The 14,498-nt window shown below is 39.4% G+C and overlaps 1 protein-coding gene across 2 annotated transcripts in view; it reads left to right on the top strand.

The window, feature by feature from the left end:
* Abca1 (ATP binding cassette subfamily A member 1) overlaps nt 1-14,498 on the top strand; it is a 125,739-nt gene that overhangs the window by 55,258 nt on the left and 55,983 nt on the right. For both annotated transcript variants that reach the window (XM_070011068.1, XM_070011077.1), the window contains exons 6-8: nt 1,368-1,489; nt 3,817-3,993; nt 12,430-12,522. In XM_070011068.1, coding sequence (XP_069867169.1) covers nt 1,368-1,489; nt 3,817-3,993; nt 12,430-12,522 — 392 coding nt within the window. The remainder of the gene's footprint in view (nt 1-1,367; nt 1,490-3,816; nt 3,994-12,429; nt 12,523-14,498) is intronic.

The raw sequence follows: 14,498 nt of genomic DNA, 5'->3' as shown, positions 1-14,498 counted from the left end.
AGAATCTTGTGTTGCTAGAGAGACCCTCCTGCTACTTAATCCCGGTGCCTGTGTGGAGTGACCCTTTTAGATTAACTCCTGTCCTAAGCAAGCCACACACTGTAGAGGTTTCAGATTGCATCTGTTTCTTTTTGGTGTGTGATTTGGGTTTGTAAAGTTTGCCCCCTAGAGGTCAATTCGTGTTTGGGTCTCTGGACTACAATTCCACAAATGATACCTGTTTAGTCTGATGGCCATATGATCTGAAGGAACTGGTTTCATCTTTATTCCAAGAAAGAATATATGTTATTAGGAGGACAGGGTACAGGGAGAAGAGGACGGATTACAGGAAGAGTCAAATGAATTAAGTCCAGGAAATAGAGAGCATTTGCAAGTCTGAAGGCTATTCCTATGCATCTGCTCAGGAATCTCTTGGAGATGAAGAAACTTAAGTCCATTGGCATGGCATGAAATATCTACCAAGCACAGAACCCAACTCCAGACACAGCATCCATAACTAAAATGCTGTGTGTTGACTAATGCTTTTTTCTGGCTTTTTGTAAATGTACCTGGAGGGCTTATTGTTCAGTGGAAATCTGTATGAAAACTTCAGCAGTCGAATCATTTCATAGGGTAGATTAAAAAAAAAAAGCAAAGATATACTAACCTATTTTCCCAGATTGTGGAAGAGCTTCATCTCAGGTGCTTTGTTGTGAACTGAATGAGACCATATCTGTAAAATCTCTCTGAAAGACAGAAGGTGCTATACCTATGTTTCTTAAAGTGTGGCTTGTAGGCTGGCAGCAGCTGCATTCCCTGGGAATGTGTGAGATACACAGATTCTACAACCCCAGCTCAGGTTCATCCAAACAGGTACTCTGGGGCAGCGGGTCAGGATCTAGTCCCTGCTTTTACCAGCCTACCAGGTTGGTATTTGATAAATGGTGAAGTGTGAGAACTGTTTGCTACTCATGCAGGTGATCTGCCCCTCTGGCTTGTGGGAATAAAGGCTTTCAATGGATCTGACTTTTAACCATGTTAAAAGGATTTGTGTCACAAAACTCAGGTGGAATGGATGAGATCATTGACAAGGCTGTATGTGTGACCACACTGTCATGCAGTGTGATTGTGGGAGCTCATGCTGAGTGTGTCTCAACATGTTATCAGAAAGCAATCTTTCTATGTTCCTCCTAATAAGATGGAGTGACCTGACTCATTTTTTCTGTGTGTGTAAGCCAGAAGCCTGTGGACATCAATAGCTTTCAATCTAGGCAACCAATATTGTGATATGTTTCTCCACCTGCTCCATAGTGCTTGTTCTTTTTTTTCTTAATTTCAACTTTTGGAGTTACTTATTAAAGGAAAACAAAACATCATGTTTTCAATAGGCTTGAAGCTTCAGGATTTCCTGGTGGATAATGAAACCTTCTCTGGATTTCTGTATCACAATCTCTCTCTCGCAAGGCCAACGGTGCACAGATTGCTGCAGGCTAATGTCAGTCTGCACAAGGTAAGCTGCCATCTTCAGTGTCCTCCGTAGGGGCTGAATTAAACTCTTGTTTTTTGTGGTGAGGGAAGTGGTTATTTTGAATTCAGATTCACCTAAGTTTACTTCCCTGTTCAGGCAGGAGAGGGGACTGTAGAATCTGGTATCGAGGGCCAGTTGCTTGAAATAAAACTGATTTTTTTTCATCTGTCCATATGTGATGACTTCATCCTAAAAGGGTTACATTTTTCAGTTAAGGTGAATTAAATTGAAAGACAAATCACAGTTCTGAGATAAGAGCTGGCATGATGATTATTGATCTTGAGCAATACTGTCTATAAAATATAAGGCAGGGAGCTTGCTGCTGGCTCACACCTGTAATCCTAGCTACTCAGGAGGCCTAGGGCTGAGGATCACCATTTGAAGCCAACCCAAGTAGACAAATCTGAGACTCTTATTGCTAATTAATCTTCAAAAAGCCAGAAGTGGAGGTGTGGCTCATGTGGTTAGAATGCTAGCCTTGGGTAAAAAAGCCAATTGAGAGCCCATGGCTCTGAGTTCAAGCCCCACTACCAACACACACATACACACACAATTTAAGACAGGAGACTGTGAAAAGATACAGAGATACACAACAGAAACCTTTGTTAGGTTTATAAAAATCAGTATGTAATATTAGCGTTTGTGTAGAATTTTAACCTTTGATTCATGGGGAACTTTCTCTGGCATCCGTAATTCGCCTATAGCTCCTGGGCAGATTGTGTGTTTATTGCTTTCTCAAAGATGCTTCTTGAGCTTATTCTCTAGCAGAAAGGGGAACTTCTCTCTCAGCCCATCTCATACAAAAAGCAGAACTAGTGGAAATGTTTATGCTTGAAAATAAGGTCTTTGCTTCACACAACTGAGAATTCTTAAAATTAGAAAAATGTGCTTACTGCTTGCCCTTATGAAACTAGGAAAATATGCCTGTATTTACTCATTGTGTGGCTGGGAGGTGGGCCAGAGGCAGCAGGCTTTTGAAAATAGTTGCATTTAGTACAATTTCCACTGCATCCTGCCAAGTTCATATCTGTCACATCCCATCAATTGAAAATCAGGGACATCCTAAGCATGGAGGTAGTCCTGGTATGGTAATTAGAGTGGGTTCTTAAGCACAGACCCTAAGGGGAGACTGACAGCTTGGCAGCAAGGATTAAGGCCAGGGGTAAAGCTGAAGTGCATTTGAATACCTGGCATTAGGTGAAAACTTAATCGAAACCACGGCAGGACCAAAGCTCTGTAGTGCTTAGAAAGCTGCATGGGTTTGAGAGGCTTTTGTTCCATCACTCACATCTAGTTGCTTTATAAACAGGGCAAACTGCACTCCTTTAAACTAACAGAGGAGTTAGTAATGGTTTACTATAGAGTCTGCTTTATTCACTTCTTCAATCAACGTTCACTGTTGGTATCATCCTAGCACTGTGCACTGTAAACAAAGACCCATCTCTTTACAAAGCCAGCTGTCTACTAGCCCATCAATGAGATGATAAGAGGCATGGATTTCTAGCATTCTATTTGGGGGCAAGTGACATGAAAAATTTCAAATTCTTTATATATATATATGTATATATATATATATTATTGTAAAGTTACTGTACAGAGGGGTTACAGTTACATGAGCGAGGGAGTGAGTCCATTTCCTATCCAGCATTGTTAGCCCCTCCTTTATTTTTCCCCTACCATCCCTTTCCTCTCCACCTCCCCAACTCCTTCCCCTGCCCCCTACCCCTGGCACAAAGTTATAAGGTTTGTTTTTAACATAGTGTCTTGTACATCTTGTTGTTACACTTGGTCATCCTGTATCCTTATTTCAGCAAAAAAACATCCAAATTTTGACATTACTTGAGCATAGTTCTATGCATCAGCTAAATAGCTTTTGCAGATATACAGAAATAATTGTTTTATTTTTGTGATTCAGTCCAACCCCAATGTAAGATATCATAAATTCCAAAGTAATGAAAATAATTTTCCTCTAATAAAAGACGTTTCAAGAATCCAGGCTCTGTCCCAGGATAGAGAAAGAATATTGGCCTTAGGATGAAACTCTGTAAGGGAGATACAGATTTAGGAGATCCTAAGTCAAATCCAACATGCAGGTTTGGAATGTGCTGGAAGATTTTGTGCTGCCTCCTTTCCAAGTTTGTTGAAAAGGCTTGGCACATTGAACTACCACAGTGGTGACTTTTTTTTTTTTTTTTTTTTAAGACCTTCAAATCTGTATTCACATGAAGTACCCTGAAAGGCCTTCAAGACTCAGCTTCTCATCTTTGTAACCTGTTTTGCTTGTCTCTCTTTGCATGAATTATCTCCAGGTATTTTTGCAAGGTTACCAGTTGCATTTGACCAGTCTGTGCAATGGATCAAAATTAGGAGATACCATTCAAATCAGTGAGCCGGAAGTTTCTGAGCTTTGTGGGCAACCCAGAGAGAAGCTGGATGTGGCAGAGCAGGTGCTTCGTTCCAACAGGGACATTCTGAAGCCGATTGTGGTGAGTAGGCTTGCTCTGTGGAGAAGCTTGAAGCACTAATGATTGGGGATGTGAATCCCTCCCCCCCAATAATATGAGTTTGTCTTTGTAGAAACATAGAGCTGACTGGAAGTTGGTATTATAATTTAGCTCAGTGGTGCCCTAAGTGTTCTTTCAAACTTTGATTCATCTCACTATGGGTGAATGAGAATGAACATGCTGGTTTGGCTGAGTTCAAATTCAACGTCCCTTGTGCCTGTTTCAGTCAGCAACGACCTGCTTCTTTTATTAGTTTTTTTTGTATTTAAGTAAGAGTTTATTTGAAGAAAGAATTTTTGTTTTTAACTCTTGAAACTGTTGATGGGAAGATGGTTACTTTTGTGGGTTTGAATCAGAGAGGAGAATTATGGGTAGTCACAGAGAAACCCCGGAAATGGATGGGATTGCAGGAATACTTAATCAGTGACAAAAGTACTTTCAAAGTAAAAACAAACAAATAGCATTTTGGTTAGCCTAGGAATCTATCACGCAGAGAAGGCTGCATGATGCCCATTCACTCTTAATCAAAGAGTACAAGTGAGGCTGGATATTGTTCATCCATGCTGTCTATCATAATTCTGAGTAAATATGCATCTGAGCTTTCCGAGAGTTCTGGTGAAATGTTCCTCCAATAGCATCTTTTACCATCCAACATTCTGGTTTACTACTCACTAGAAAGTGCTTTAATTTGTTAGTACATTTTTCAAAACCAGGGGAAAAAGCTCTGAAGAATGGGCTTAGAAAGAACTGTTTCTCACTACAGTAAAATGAAATTGCAATTCTTTTGGACTTTGAGCATCGTGACTTCTTTATAGAGAGTTGACTCTTCCCAGGAAATTCTAAGAATGTTTAGTTCTACTCTAGACCTTGTGTCTAGATTATACTTTATAATGTGGTCTTAGAAGCCCACCTCAGGGCTGGGCACCGGTGGCTCAGGCCTGTAATCCTAGCTACTCAGGAGGCTGAGATATGAGGATTACGGTTCAAAGCCAGCCAGGGCAGGAAAGTCCGTGAGACTCTTATCACCAATAAAACCACTAAAAAACCAGAAGTGGCACTGTGGCTCAAGCGCCTTGAGCTGAAGAGCTGAGGGATAGCTCACAGGCCCAGAGTTCAAGCCCCACGACTGACCAAAAAAAAAAAAAAAAAAAAAGAAACCCACCTCAGGGTGCATGATGTTCTGGACTGACACGCAAGAAGTTCTTGTATGCTGCTCAACTCGAATGCTATAGTAGATGTTTGAGGCAGAGGTGGGTGCAGAATTGTGACTTTCTGGTTCCTTTGTGGTGGGCATCTAAGCCAGTCATGTGACTTAGATTCAATGCTTAAGATTGCTTTTGTTATTCTATTTTAGTGGTTTTTTAAAAATACTAAGTCCATGGTTCAGTGATCTGTGATTCTATTGGTTATCGTTTCTCTATTATAATTTCAAGTGAGATATATTTCTTTATAGAGCCATTTGTATCTGTAACAGTCCAAAATAGATGAGCTCAATTGCATAGACATTTCCAGCTTGTTGGCATTCTTTTTGCATTATGAGAGATAGAAGGTCAAAGTTATTACAAATTGTACCAAAGGTTGTGGTCAACCACTTTCTTGGAACTATTTTGGGCTGCTGCATTTCAGTAAAAGACAAATGTTTGCCCTTCAGTTCTTGAAAAGATGAATGTTTTCAGAAGGCAGATTGATGTATTTGGGTGCCCATTTATTCTATTTCATTTCTCTTTGCTCATTAAGCACCTATTGTGTATGCAACACAGTGAAATCTCTTCATTCACATAATCTCTGAATTATACTCAAATTAGAATGACACGTTAGCCCTCATCATATGACAATGAATATCTTGGGTTTCAGCTTCAAACTGTCTCCCTGTTTGGGAGGATTAACAACATGACAAAGTTCATGGACATACACCTTCAGACTTGTCATCTGCATCCATCCTGTCTTGCTGTGGTGTCCTGTGGGTCAGCTGAATCCGGAGCAGGTGTTGTTTTGTGTCCATTTTGGATGTGTGCATGTGTGGCACATCTCTGGCTCTGCTTTGGCTCTTTTGTTGTTGCTGAAAAAAGCCTCTCTTCCAAAAATCAGAAAAAATGGGGGTTTTGCAATAGATTGTAGTCAGTGATTAGGATTGTTCTGTGCAAAGAGATTTTTGGAGGCTGCCTTTGGGATGAAATGACTTCCAAAGCTTTTGGAATGTTGTTTATTGAATGAAACACAGCTTTAATTGGACTATTGGGATTGCTATTTGAATTACAGGAAGCATTTTTTTTTCTCTTGCCTCTCAGTTGAAATTTCAGTGCTTGTAATGTAGATGGATGTTACCTGTGGCATTACTGCACATAGATGGTTAATGGTGCCAAGAGCAGCAACTGGGCAGCATCATGGGGGAAAAATATTCTGTCCATGTGTGTTTATGTACCACAAGTGGATCATCAGGAAAGACGTATTTTGAAACATATTTTCCTCTTACTATTATTATTTTATTTAAAACTTTTTTTTGGTGTGGGTGTTTCCTAATTTTTCAGCCAAGGGTATTCTGGCTTTTTCTCCTGGGTCCCTTCCAGCCTCCAGATGATCGCGAGAACAGTGTTTTGACAATGTGAAGGAATGGCAGAATTGGAAGGATCTTGCCTTAGGGCCATCTGATATAGATTCAACTTTTGCTTCAATCTTTTTTTTTTTAAATCATCACTGACCATGGGGAAAAATCATTTTAGTTCTGTAGGCTTTCCTCTTTTTTTTTTTTTGTCATCAGTCATAGGGCTTGAACTCTGGGGCTGGGCTCTTCAGCTCAAGGCTAGCGCTCTACCACTTAAGTCACAGTGCCACTTCTGGTTTTCTGGTGGTTTACTGGAGATAAGAGTTTCAAACACAGACTTTCCTGCCGAGGCTGGCTGTGAACTGAGAGCCTCAGATCTCAGCCTCCTGAATAGCTAGGATTACATGCGTGAACCACCCGCACCTGGCTTCTTCTTCTTTGATGGGCAGATGATTTAATCTATCATTTATTGTGATTATTGGACATATGTATGAAGATTCTGGCACATACTAGGTGTTCAACAAAGAAAAGCTGATCATAATTGACATCAATAATATTCATCTTAAGCTTCACACAATTACCAGTAAGATGGAAGTCTCTTTTTGTAGATCAAAGTTAGAACAGAATCATACCAAGCAAGGTAGTCCTGGAAAACATTTCAGTGAAGAAGTGCAGTTTTTGCCTAGGTATTGCCAAACCCTCACCCCTTGGTTCATGGTTACATCTGTATTTAAATCTGTATCTTACATGGAAATGAGTATTCTATGTCAGGATGCTATTATATCCTTCAAGTTCTCCAGTATTATTACAATGTAATTAGACATTCTCTGTTTTTTTTTAAACTTAGAAACATACTCATTTATATAGGAGTGGTGGTATACAGCTGTCATCTGAGCACTTGTGAAGCTAAAAAACGTATTAATTGGGCTCTTCATTGAGTGCTTATTATGTATTTATCAGGATGGTTCTAGGAACTAGACTCAGCTGAGATCCTCAAAAAGACTTTCTAATGGGTCCAAGGATGGGTTGATAAATGAAATACTATCTCTCAGATAAACACCTTTGTATCAGAAGGGAGAGTCATGTTGCTGAGTGTCCAGAGTATATGTATTGTTAAGCAACTTCTAAGAGGAGCCTAGGACCTCTTAAATCAAATTCCATGTTCTCATGGCTCAGCAGGTGGATTTAGTATACAGGTGGCTGCCTCGCAGGCAGAGTTTTCCCCACTTTCAACTTTCCCTGAGGTCCTTCCTGATGCAGTACACATCTTTCTCAGGTAGGGGATAGAAAACTGTGGGGATCTCCCCCCTCCCCTTTGTTTCTCCTGCCCCATAGTAACTTCCAGCCTTTGTTTTGGACTGTAGGGAGGAGTTATAATCTGGATCAGAAAATTTTGGCCAGAGCAATTTGTTTGTTTCTGTTGTCAAGGCCCTGGCTGGTTGTTTTGGGTTCACTGTTGCTGCTGTAACAAATTACCCCCATCCTTAACAGCCTAACACCACACACGTTCATCATCTCACAATGGTGAAGGCCAAAAGTCTTAGTATAGTGGGGGCTCACTCGGCATACAGTCTCTCATGGCTGAAATCAGGGTTTTTGCAGAGCTGTGTACCTTTGGAAGGCTCTGAAGATGCATCTGTATTTAAGCTTTTATAGGCTGTCAGCCAAATCCAGTGTCTTGCACTTACTGACTAGAGTCCCTGATTCCTTCCTGCCTTCAGCAAGGGGAAGGTCTGTCTGTGCTCCTGGGAGCCTACTGTTTCTCTTCATCCTTTTTCTATGGTTCAGCACGCGGGTTACATCCCTCTCATGATTTCAATCTCTGACTTTTCCTGCCATCTCTTTAAAAAAAATTTTTTTCCAGCCAGAGAAAGCTCTATGGCTTTCAGAGCTCATGTGATTAAATTGTCCATGCAGGATAATCCCTTTAAGGTCTCTTACTTTACATTTTGCCCCATAATGTAAGATAGATTCCAGAAATTAGGTTATGAACATTGTTTGGGAACCATTCACCTGCCATGACTGCCTTCTAAGAGGGGAGTATGTTTCATTTTGTCTTTGAAGTGTTCACTCAGGGCCTCAAGCTTTTATTGATCCTTTTTCAGCTTGTTTATATTCTAAGAACAATCATAATGTGTATTAAACACTGCCCATTAGGGTTTTTAATATACAAACCAAAGAGAGGTAGTAAGCAGAGCACCTATGATCAAAGCATGAGACATTCCGTACATTTGCTTTATACCAGGCACTGTTTCAGAGAGATGCTGAAAGTTCAACCATGGCATAGGCAGAAAGGAATACATGGGATTTTCATTCTGGTGGTTTGAGAACAAGTGTTAAGGCTGGGACTGGGCATTTGAAGAATTCTTCACAGATTCTGTGAGGAGTTTCTTCCTACCCCATTTTCATTGAAGATCTCCTACCCAGATCCTATAACATCAGCTTCTGCCAGCCAGGGACATGGTGATATGCAGTAGGAAGAAAGTGCCATTGGAGTTAGCTAGGTTAGAACATTAGTCTGGCTCATCATTGTCCCTGTGATAGGAATATGATGTCTGATCCTTGAGGGCAGAGTCAGGCATAGAGATTTATATATCTATATAAGCAATACGGTGGGTTTTGTACATAATACCACTATGTGGTTAGATCATCTCCATCGCTGATGATATCTTCTGCCTGACATGGAGAAGACCCTGTTCTTCTGATTCCTGCAGCATATTCCCACCAGGGCAGAACTTAGTTCATAAGTAAAAGGGTCTTGAGGTTCCAGGAAGACCAGTGACCTCACAGCTGATCTGTGTATAAACCCACTGATGGGTAAGAAGTAAACAAGGGGCCTTGTCTCAAAGGACCTTTGTTTAGCTCTGTCTTCACTATTATGGATGAGGACTCAGAGTACAGATTGTGTTTATCTTCTCCATGGTGGCTTTGTAGAGCTTGTTACATGTAGTCCTTAAAGCAGGTGTGTGGGATTTGGTGGGAGAGAACACTTCCTTTTCCTTTTTGCTGCCTCAAATTCAGACATTTGTAGAAAGTATGAGATGCTGTTTGGCCTTGTTTTAATTGGATGCTCATTTTCTTTTTGATGCCCATTTGATTACAAAAGCCACTTTCTCTTGTTAAGTGATCGCAATCCTTGTAATTACTTTTTTGGTTCAGCAACACACTGTCTTTACCTTCACCTCATTCCTTTGGGAAAGGAGAGCATGAGACTGTAGGCTAGCCTGGTGGAATTAGCCTTGTGCTAATAAGACTGCCCATTTTTATTCCATCTGCACAGATATTTTTGTCTTAATTATACTACTTTGTTCTTGAAAAGTGCTGCTGTTTCTAAATAAAAGTTTGATTTTTGTTCTAAATTATGCTAATCCATGTAGTTAATTATGCTTAGAAATAGCTCTAAATGAAGTATTTTAATGTGTGAAACACATGAACTTTAAAAGTTATGTTCAAATTGCTTAGTTATATTTTAAAAGCACAATACCTTTCTTAGGCATACATTTCATAATTTCCAACTTTCATGAAAAAATATCAAAGTGTTCTTCAAAGGAAATATTTGCTGTTATGGAAATTATTCAGATATGACAGTGATTACTTCTGGGTTTTATATGTGGCATGTGGTTTACTTCTTGGTGGTTTGGAATATTAATCCTAACCCTAAGTTTGACTTTTGGAATAGGAGAAAAATAAGTAGAGATTTTCTTCTACTGTACGGAGGTATTCAAGGAAAATTTGAAATATCGTAATGATAGCTAGCATGCATTTGCAGGAGAAAAAAGAATTATACTTTGTTTTGAAAAAAACTATTCAAATGTATGCATATTCACACTTTATTTAGCATTAGAGTCCCTGAAAAACTTAGATGCAGATATGATTTTTGTAAAGTGAAAAATAGTTTTCAATTGCATTTAATTTCAAGGATATCTTGTTCTTGTTTCTATTTGGCTATGATTTCAAATATATTCATAATATCCTTTATCTGTCTTCATTTATGTGGTGATTATCTATAAACAAATCAATTCATTCAGCCAACATTTATTGAGCCCAGCTCAATAAAGTCTTCAGCTTTTTTATGGTATTTTGTAGGCAAAGTCTTTACTGTTAACATGTAGAGTCATTTTTTGCTAATTAGTTCATGTTTTTATATTTTGTTAAAGAACTGATTTCCTACTTTAAGTTCATAAGTGTATATTTCTCCTGTAGGTTTTAAACTTTCATTTTTACTTTTATATGCAAAGAATTTATTCAAGAGTAAGGTAGAAAATATCCCTTTGTAACATTGTTATTTGTATGTATGTGTGGGGGGGGTGTGGGTGGAGAGAAAGAGAGAGAGAGAGAGAGAGAGAGAGAGAGAGAGAGAGAGAGAGAGAGAGAGAGAGAGAGAGAGCACACACTGGGGCTTGAACTCAGAACCTGGAGTTCTCCATTGGCTTTTTTGTTCAGGGCTGATGTTCTACGACTTGAGTCATGCCTCCAGTGTAATATTCTTCAATCTGTATCAGTCTCCTCTTTGTATTTTATAATGTTTATGCACAGAAAAAGTAAAATCATATCTTAAGTAAAAATATATAAATGATAATCCAAGCTTGAAACTTGATTCTGAATTTGAATTGTGTGTGTGTATGTGTGTATGTTTTTGTGTATATGTGTGTGTGTTAGAGAGAGAGAGGGAGAGAGAGAAAAAGAGAGAGAGAAAGAGAGATCAAGATCAGCTCATGCCTATATATGTAATTCCAGTCAACACTCATTTGAACATGGAGGTTTGTATTGAATGCAGGTTTCCAATGCTCCTAGAGAACATTTAGTATTTATTCTTAAACCGATAGTGTGGAATCACATTGACTGCTCTACCTTATTATTTATAGGTAGATTGAGCTAAGGCTTCTGTTATACACCAAAACCAAAAAAAGCATTCAGCTAAAGAAGCCAGCAGACCACAAGTACAACAACAAGTCTTATCAGAAGATGTAGTTTCCATAAAAGTCTGATGCTCATGGCAGATTTAGTGAGGTCCTTGTGTTTATATCCCACAACAGTTATACTCAGGGGTAAAACCGTCATGTAGTCGGTCCTGCTGTATGTATGGAGTTTTGCTGAGTTGTGGAACTTGTAAAATGAGAAAAATAAGCTTGCCCCCAATTTTAAGACATTGACATTAAAAACTTGGAGGAAAGGAAAGTTGTTACCTATGAATATGTGAATTTATTCAGATGAAGAAACCACATTCTAAGTGTGACAAGCATTCTTCACCAATTTGTACTTATTAGGGAATAGGTGGCTGGGAACTGGGACAAGGGTCAGTGTTGGATCTGGGGTTTAAGAGACACTTCTGGGCACCTGTGATTGGCACCACCGTGGATCAGTCTCAGTTTGGAATTTCACAATCCAAAGTAATGGTAGTATGTGGACCAGAGAGGGAATGTACAAACACACCTTCCTGCAAAGAGCCCTGGGAAAGTGAGGCTCTGTGAACATTGTCGTGTTCTAGGGTACACATGCACTTGCACTGAGATGAAGATGAGTATGTACATACCACATGAGATGTTTTTATCCATGGTGTATGCATTAGCTTTAGTTAGGTATTCCTACAACATTGGAAACCATTCATCATAGAATTAGAAATTCTTATTTGAAGAAAAAAAATGAAACCTACATGCCACCATTTAGAATAATTGTAATGTCCTTTCTTTTGGTTAGTTTCGTGTGTGTGTGTGTGTGTGTGTGTGTGTGTGTGTGTGTGTGTGTGTGTGTGTGTGTGTGTGTGTGTTTAATTGAAGACTGGGAATGGTATTAATTGGTTATTTTCAATGTTATTTTCAATTGGTTATTCTCAATATCTGAGCTCAGAAACAAAAGTACTTCTTTTCTCATTCCAGATAGGACTAAACTCCACATCTTCCTTCCCAATTCAGCAGCTGGTAGAAGCTACTAGAACTTTATTGGATAGTCTTGGAAGTCTGGCCCAAGAGGTAAGTTGTGTTTTTCTAGCATTAGTAAGTGATCGGCTCCACAGTGGCTTTTCTTTTTTCCTAAGGTAGTCTTTTAAATCTGAATATCATGTAAGAAGCAATATCAATGTTAGAATCGTAAATGATCTAAAACATGATCTGCTTTGATGTACTTACTTCAGAGATGAAGAAACTGAAGCTCATTGATTCTCAGAGCTAATTTGAGGCTTATAGCCGTGTATCTAGACTAGACCTTTCTCCCAAGGGTTCTGTTCTCTCTGTCCCTAGGTAATCACACATTGTGAAGAAGAGAATTCTCTTCCACCCCTTCATGTTCTGCGTTTATCTGATTGGTGGTTTCTCTATGTAGCCTCTTCACTGGCAAGACTTATTAGGTCCTTTTACATTTCACTGAAATGTGTATCTCTAAATGAATGGAAATAACAAGATTCCTCAATCCAGCCTTTTCCCTAGTAAAATCTAGCCTGTGAAGTTCAATTTTGGGTATATTGTCTCTTCTTGCCTTTTAGGCCTTTTAGGTCTGCATGTTGACTCATGGGTTTGAATAACCCTCATCAGAACAGAGGGCCTATAGCGGTTAACCTTTCCTCTGACTTCTAGCTTCATTTCAAATCAGACTTGTGAAGGAGAAACTGTGTAGAGACCTCCTATCTAAGGAGCTGAGCTGGGCAGTGATCATAAATAATACATTGTGTAATATATAGGACATTGGGAAATAAAAATTGATGGGGAATTTTTTTCAGACCTGGTCTAGTTCTTTCTTTCTTTCTTTCTTTCTTTCTTTCTTTCTTTCTTTCTTTCTTTCTTTCTTTCTTTCTTTCTTTCTTTCTTTCTTTCTTTCTTTCTTTCTTTCTTTCTCCCTTCCTTCCTTCCTTCCTTCCTTCCTTCCTTCCTTCCTTCCTTTCTTTTTTTTTTTTTTTTTGGTCCGGTCGTGGGGCCTGAACTCTGGGCCCGGGCGCTGTCCCTCAGCTCTTCATCTCAAGGCTAGCACTCTACCACCTGAGCCACAGCACCACTTCCAGATTTTTCTTTTTTGCTTATGTGGTTCTGAGGAATCGAACCCAGAGCCTCAGGCATGCAAGGCAAGCGCTCTATCACTGAGCCTGAGCCACCTTCCCAGCCCTCCTTCCTTCCTTCCTTCCTTCCTTCCTTCCTTCCTTCCTTCCTTCCTTCCTTCCTTCCTTCCTTTCTTTCTCTTTCGTCTTTCTTTCTTTCTTTCTTTCTTTTTTTCTTTCTTTCTTTCTTTCTTTCTTTCTTTCTTTCTTTCTTTTATTTCTTTCTTTTTCTTTCTTTCTCTCTTTTTCTCTTTCTTTCTTTCTTTCTTTTCTTTTCTTTTCTTTCTTTTTTTTTTTTTTTTTACTTAGGATCACAACCTTGCTAAGTCAGTACTTTACCACTTAAGCCACACCCTCAGCCCTTTTTTGCTTTGATTATTTTTCAGGTAGGGTCTTGCTTTTATCCCAGGCCAGCCTTAGACCTTGGTCCTCCTGTCTGTAGCTGGAATTGCAAGGATGAATCACCACAAATAGCTTGTACATTGAAATGGTATTTTGTTCAGCTTGGCTTCAAACTGATTCTCCTAGCCTTGCCTCCAAAGTAACTGAGATTACTGGTATGAGACACCATATCCAGCCCTCAGTCTTATTTTCAGCTGCTTCTCTAACTCATTATTTAATACTTATGCCTTTTCCCCCCCAAATACTAAAATTTATGTTTTCTGAATAGAGTGTTACATGTTCATCATGGAAAAGGTAGAACACTTGTAAAATACAGAAAACTCCAGGCTTAAACACCGTCAACACGCTTCCTGCATTCCCTTCTCTTCCATCTTCTTTCTTTTAACTCCACTCGTGTGTCTCTGACAGAAGAGGCTTAACTTTTGGCTCCCCTTTCAGGAACAGCGCCTTCCAGGCTGTCATTTGTGACTCTTGTTAGGAAGGTTGATGACCTTTGGCTGGGCAGAGAAGCTGAGCCAA

The sequence above is a fragment of the Dipodomys merriami genome, unplaced genomic scaffold (assembly GCF_024711535.1).
Source record: "Dipodomys merriami isolate MVZ:Mamm:240054 unplaced genomic scaffold, mDipMer1.0.p SCAF_11, whole genome shotgun sequence".
Classification (NCBI taxonomy): domain Eukaryota; kingdom Metazoa; phylum Chordata; class Mammalia; order Rodentia; family Heteromyidae; genus Dipodomys; species Dipodomys merriami.
The sequence above is the reverse complement of the archived record's forward strand: the minus strand, read 5'-3'. Positions and strand labels throughout refer to the sequence as shown.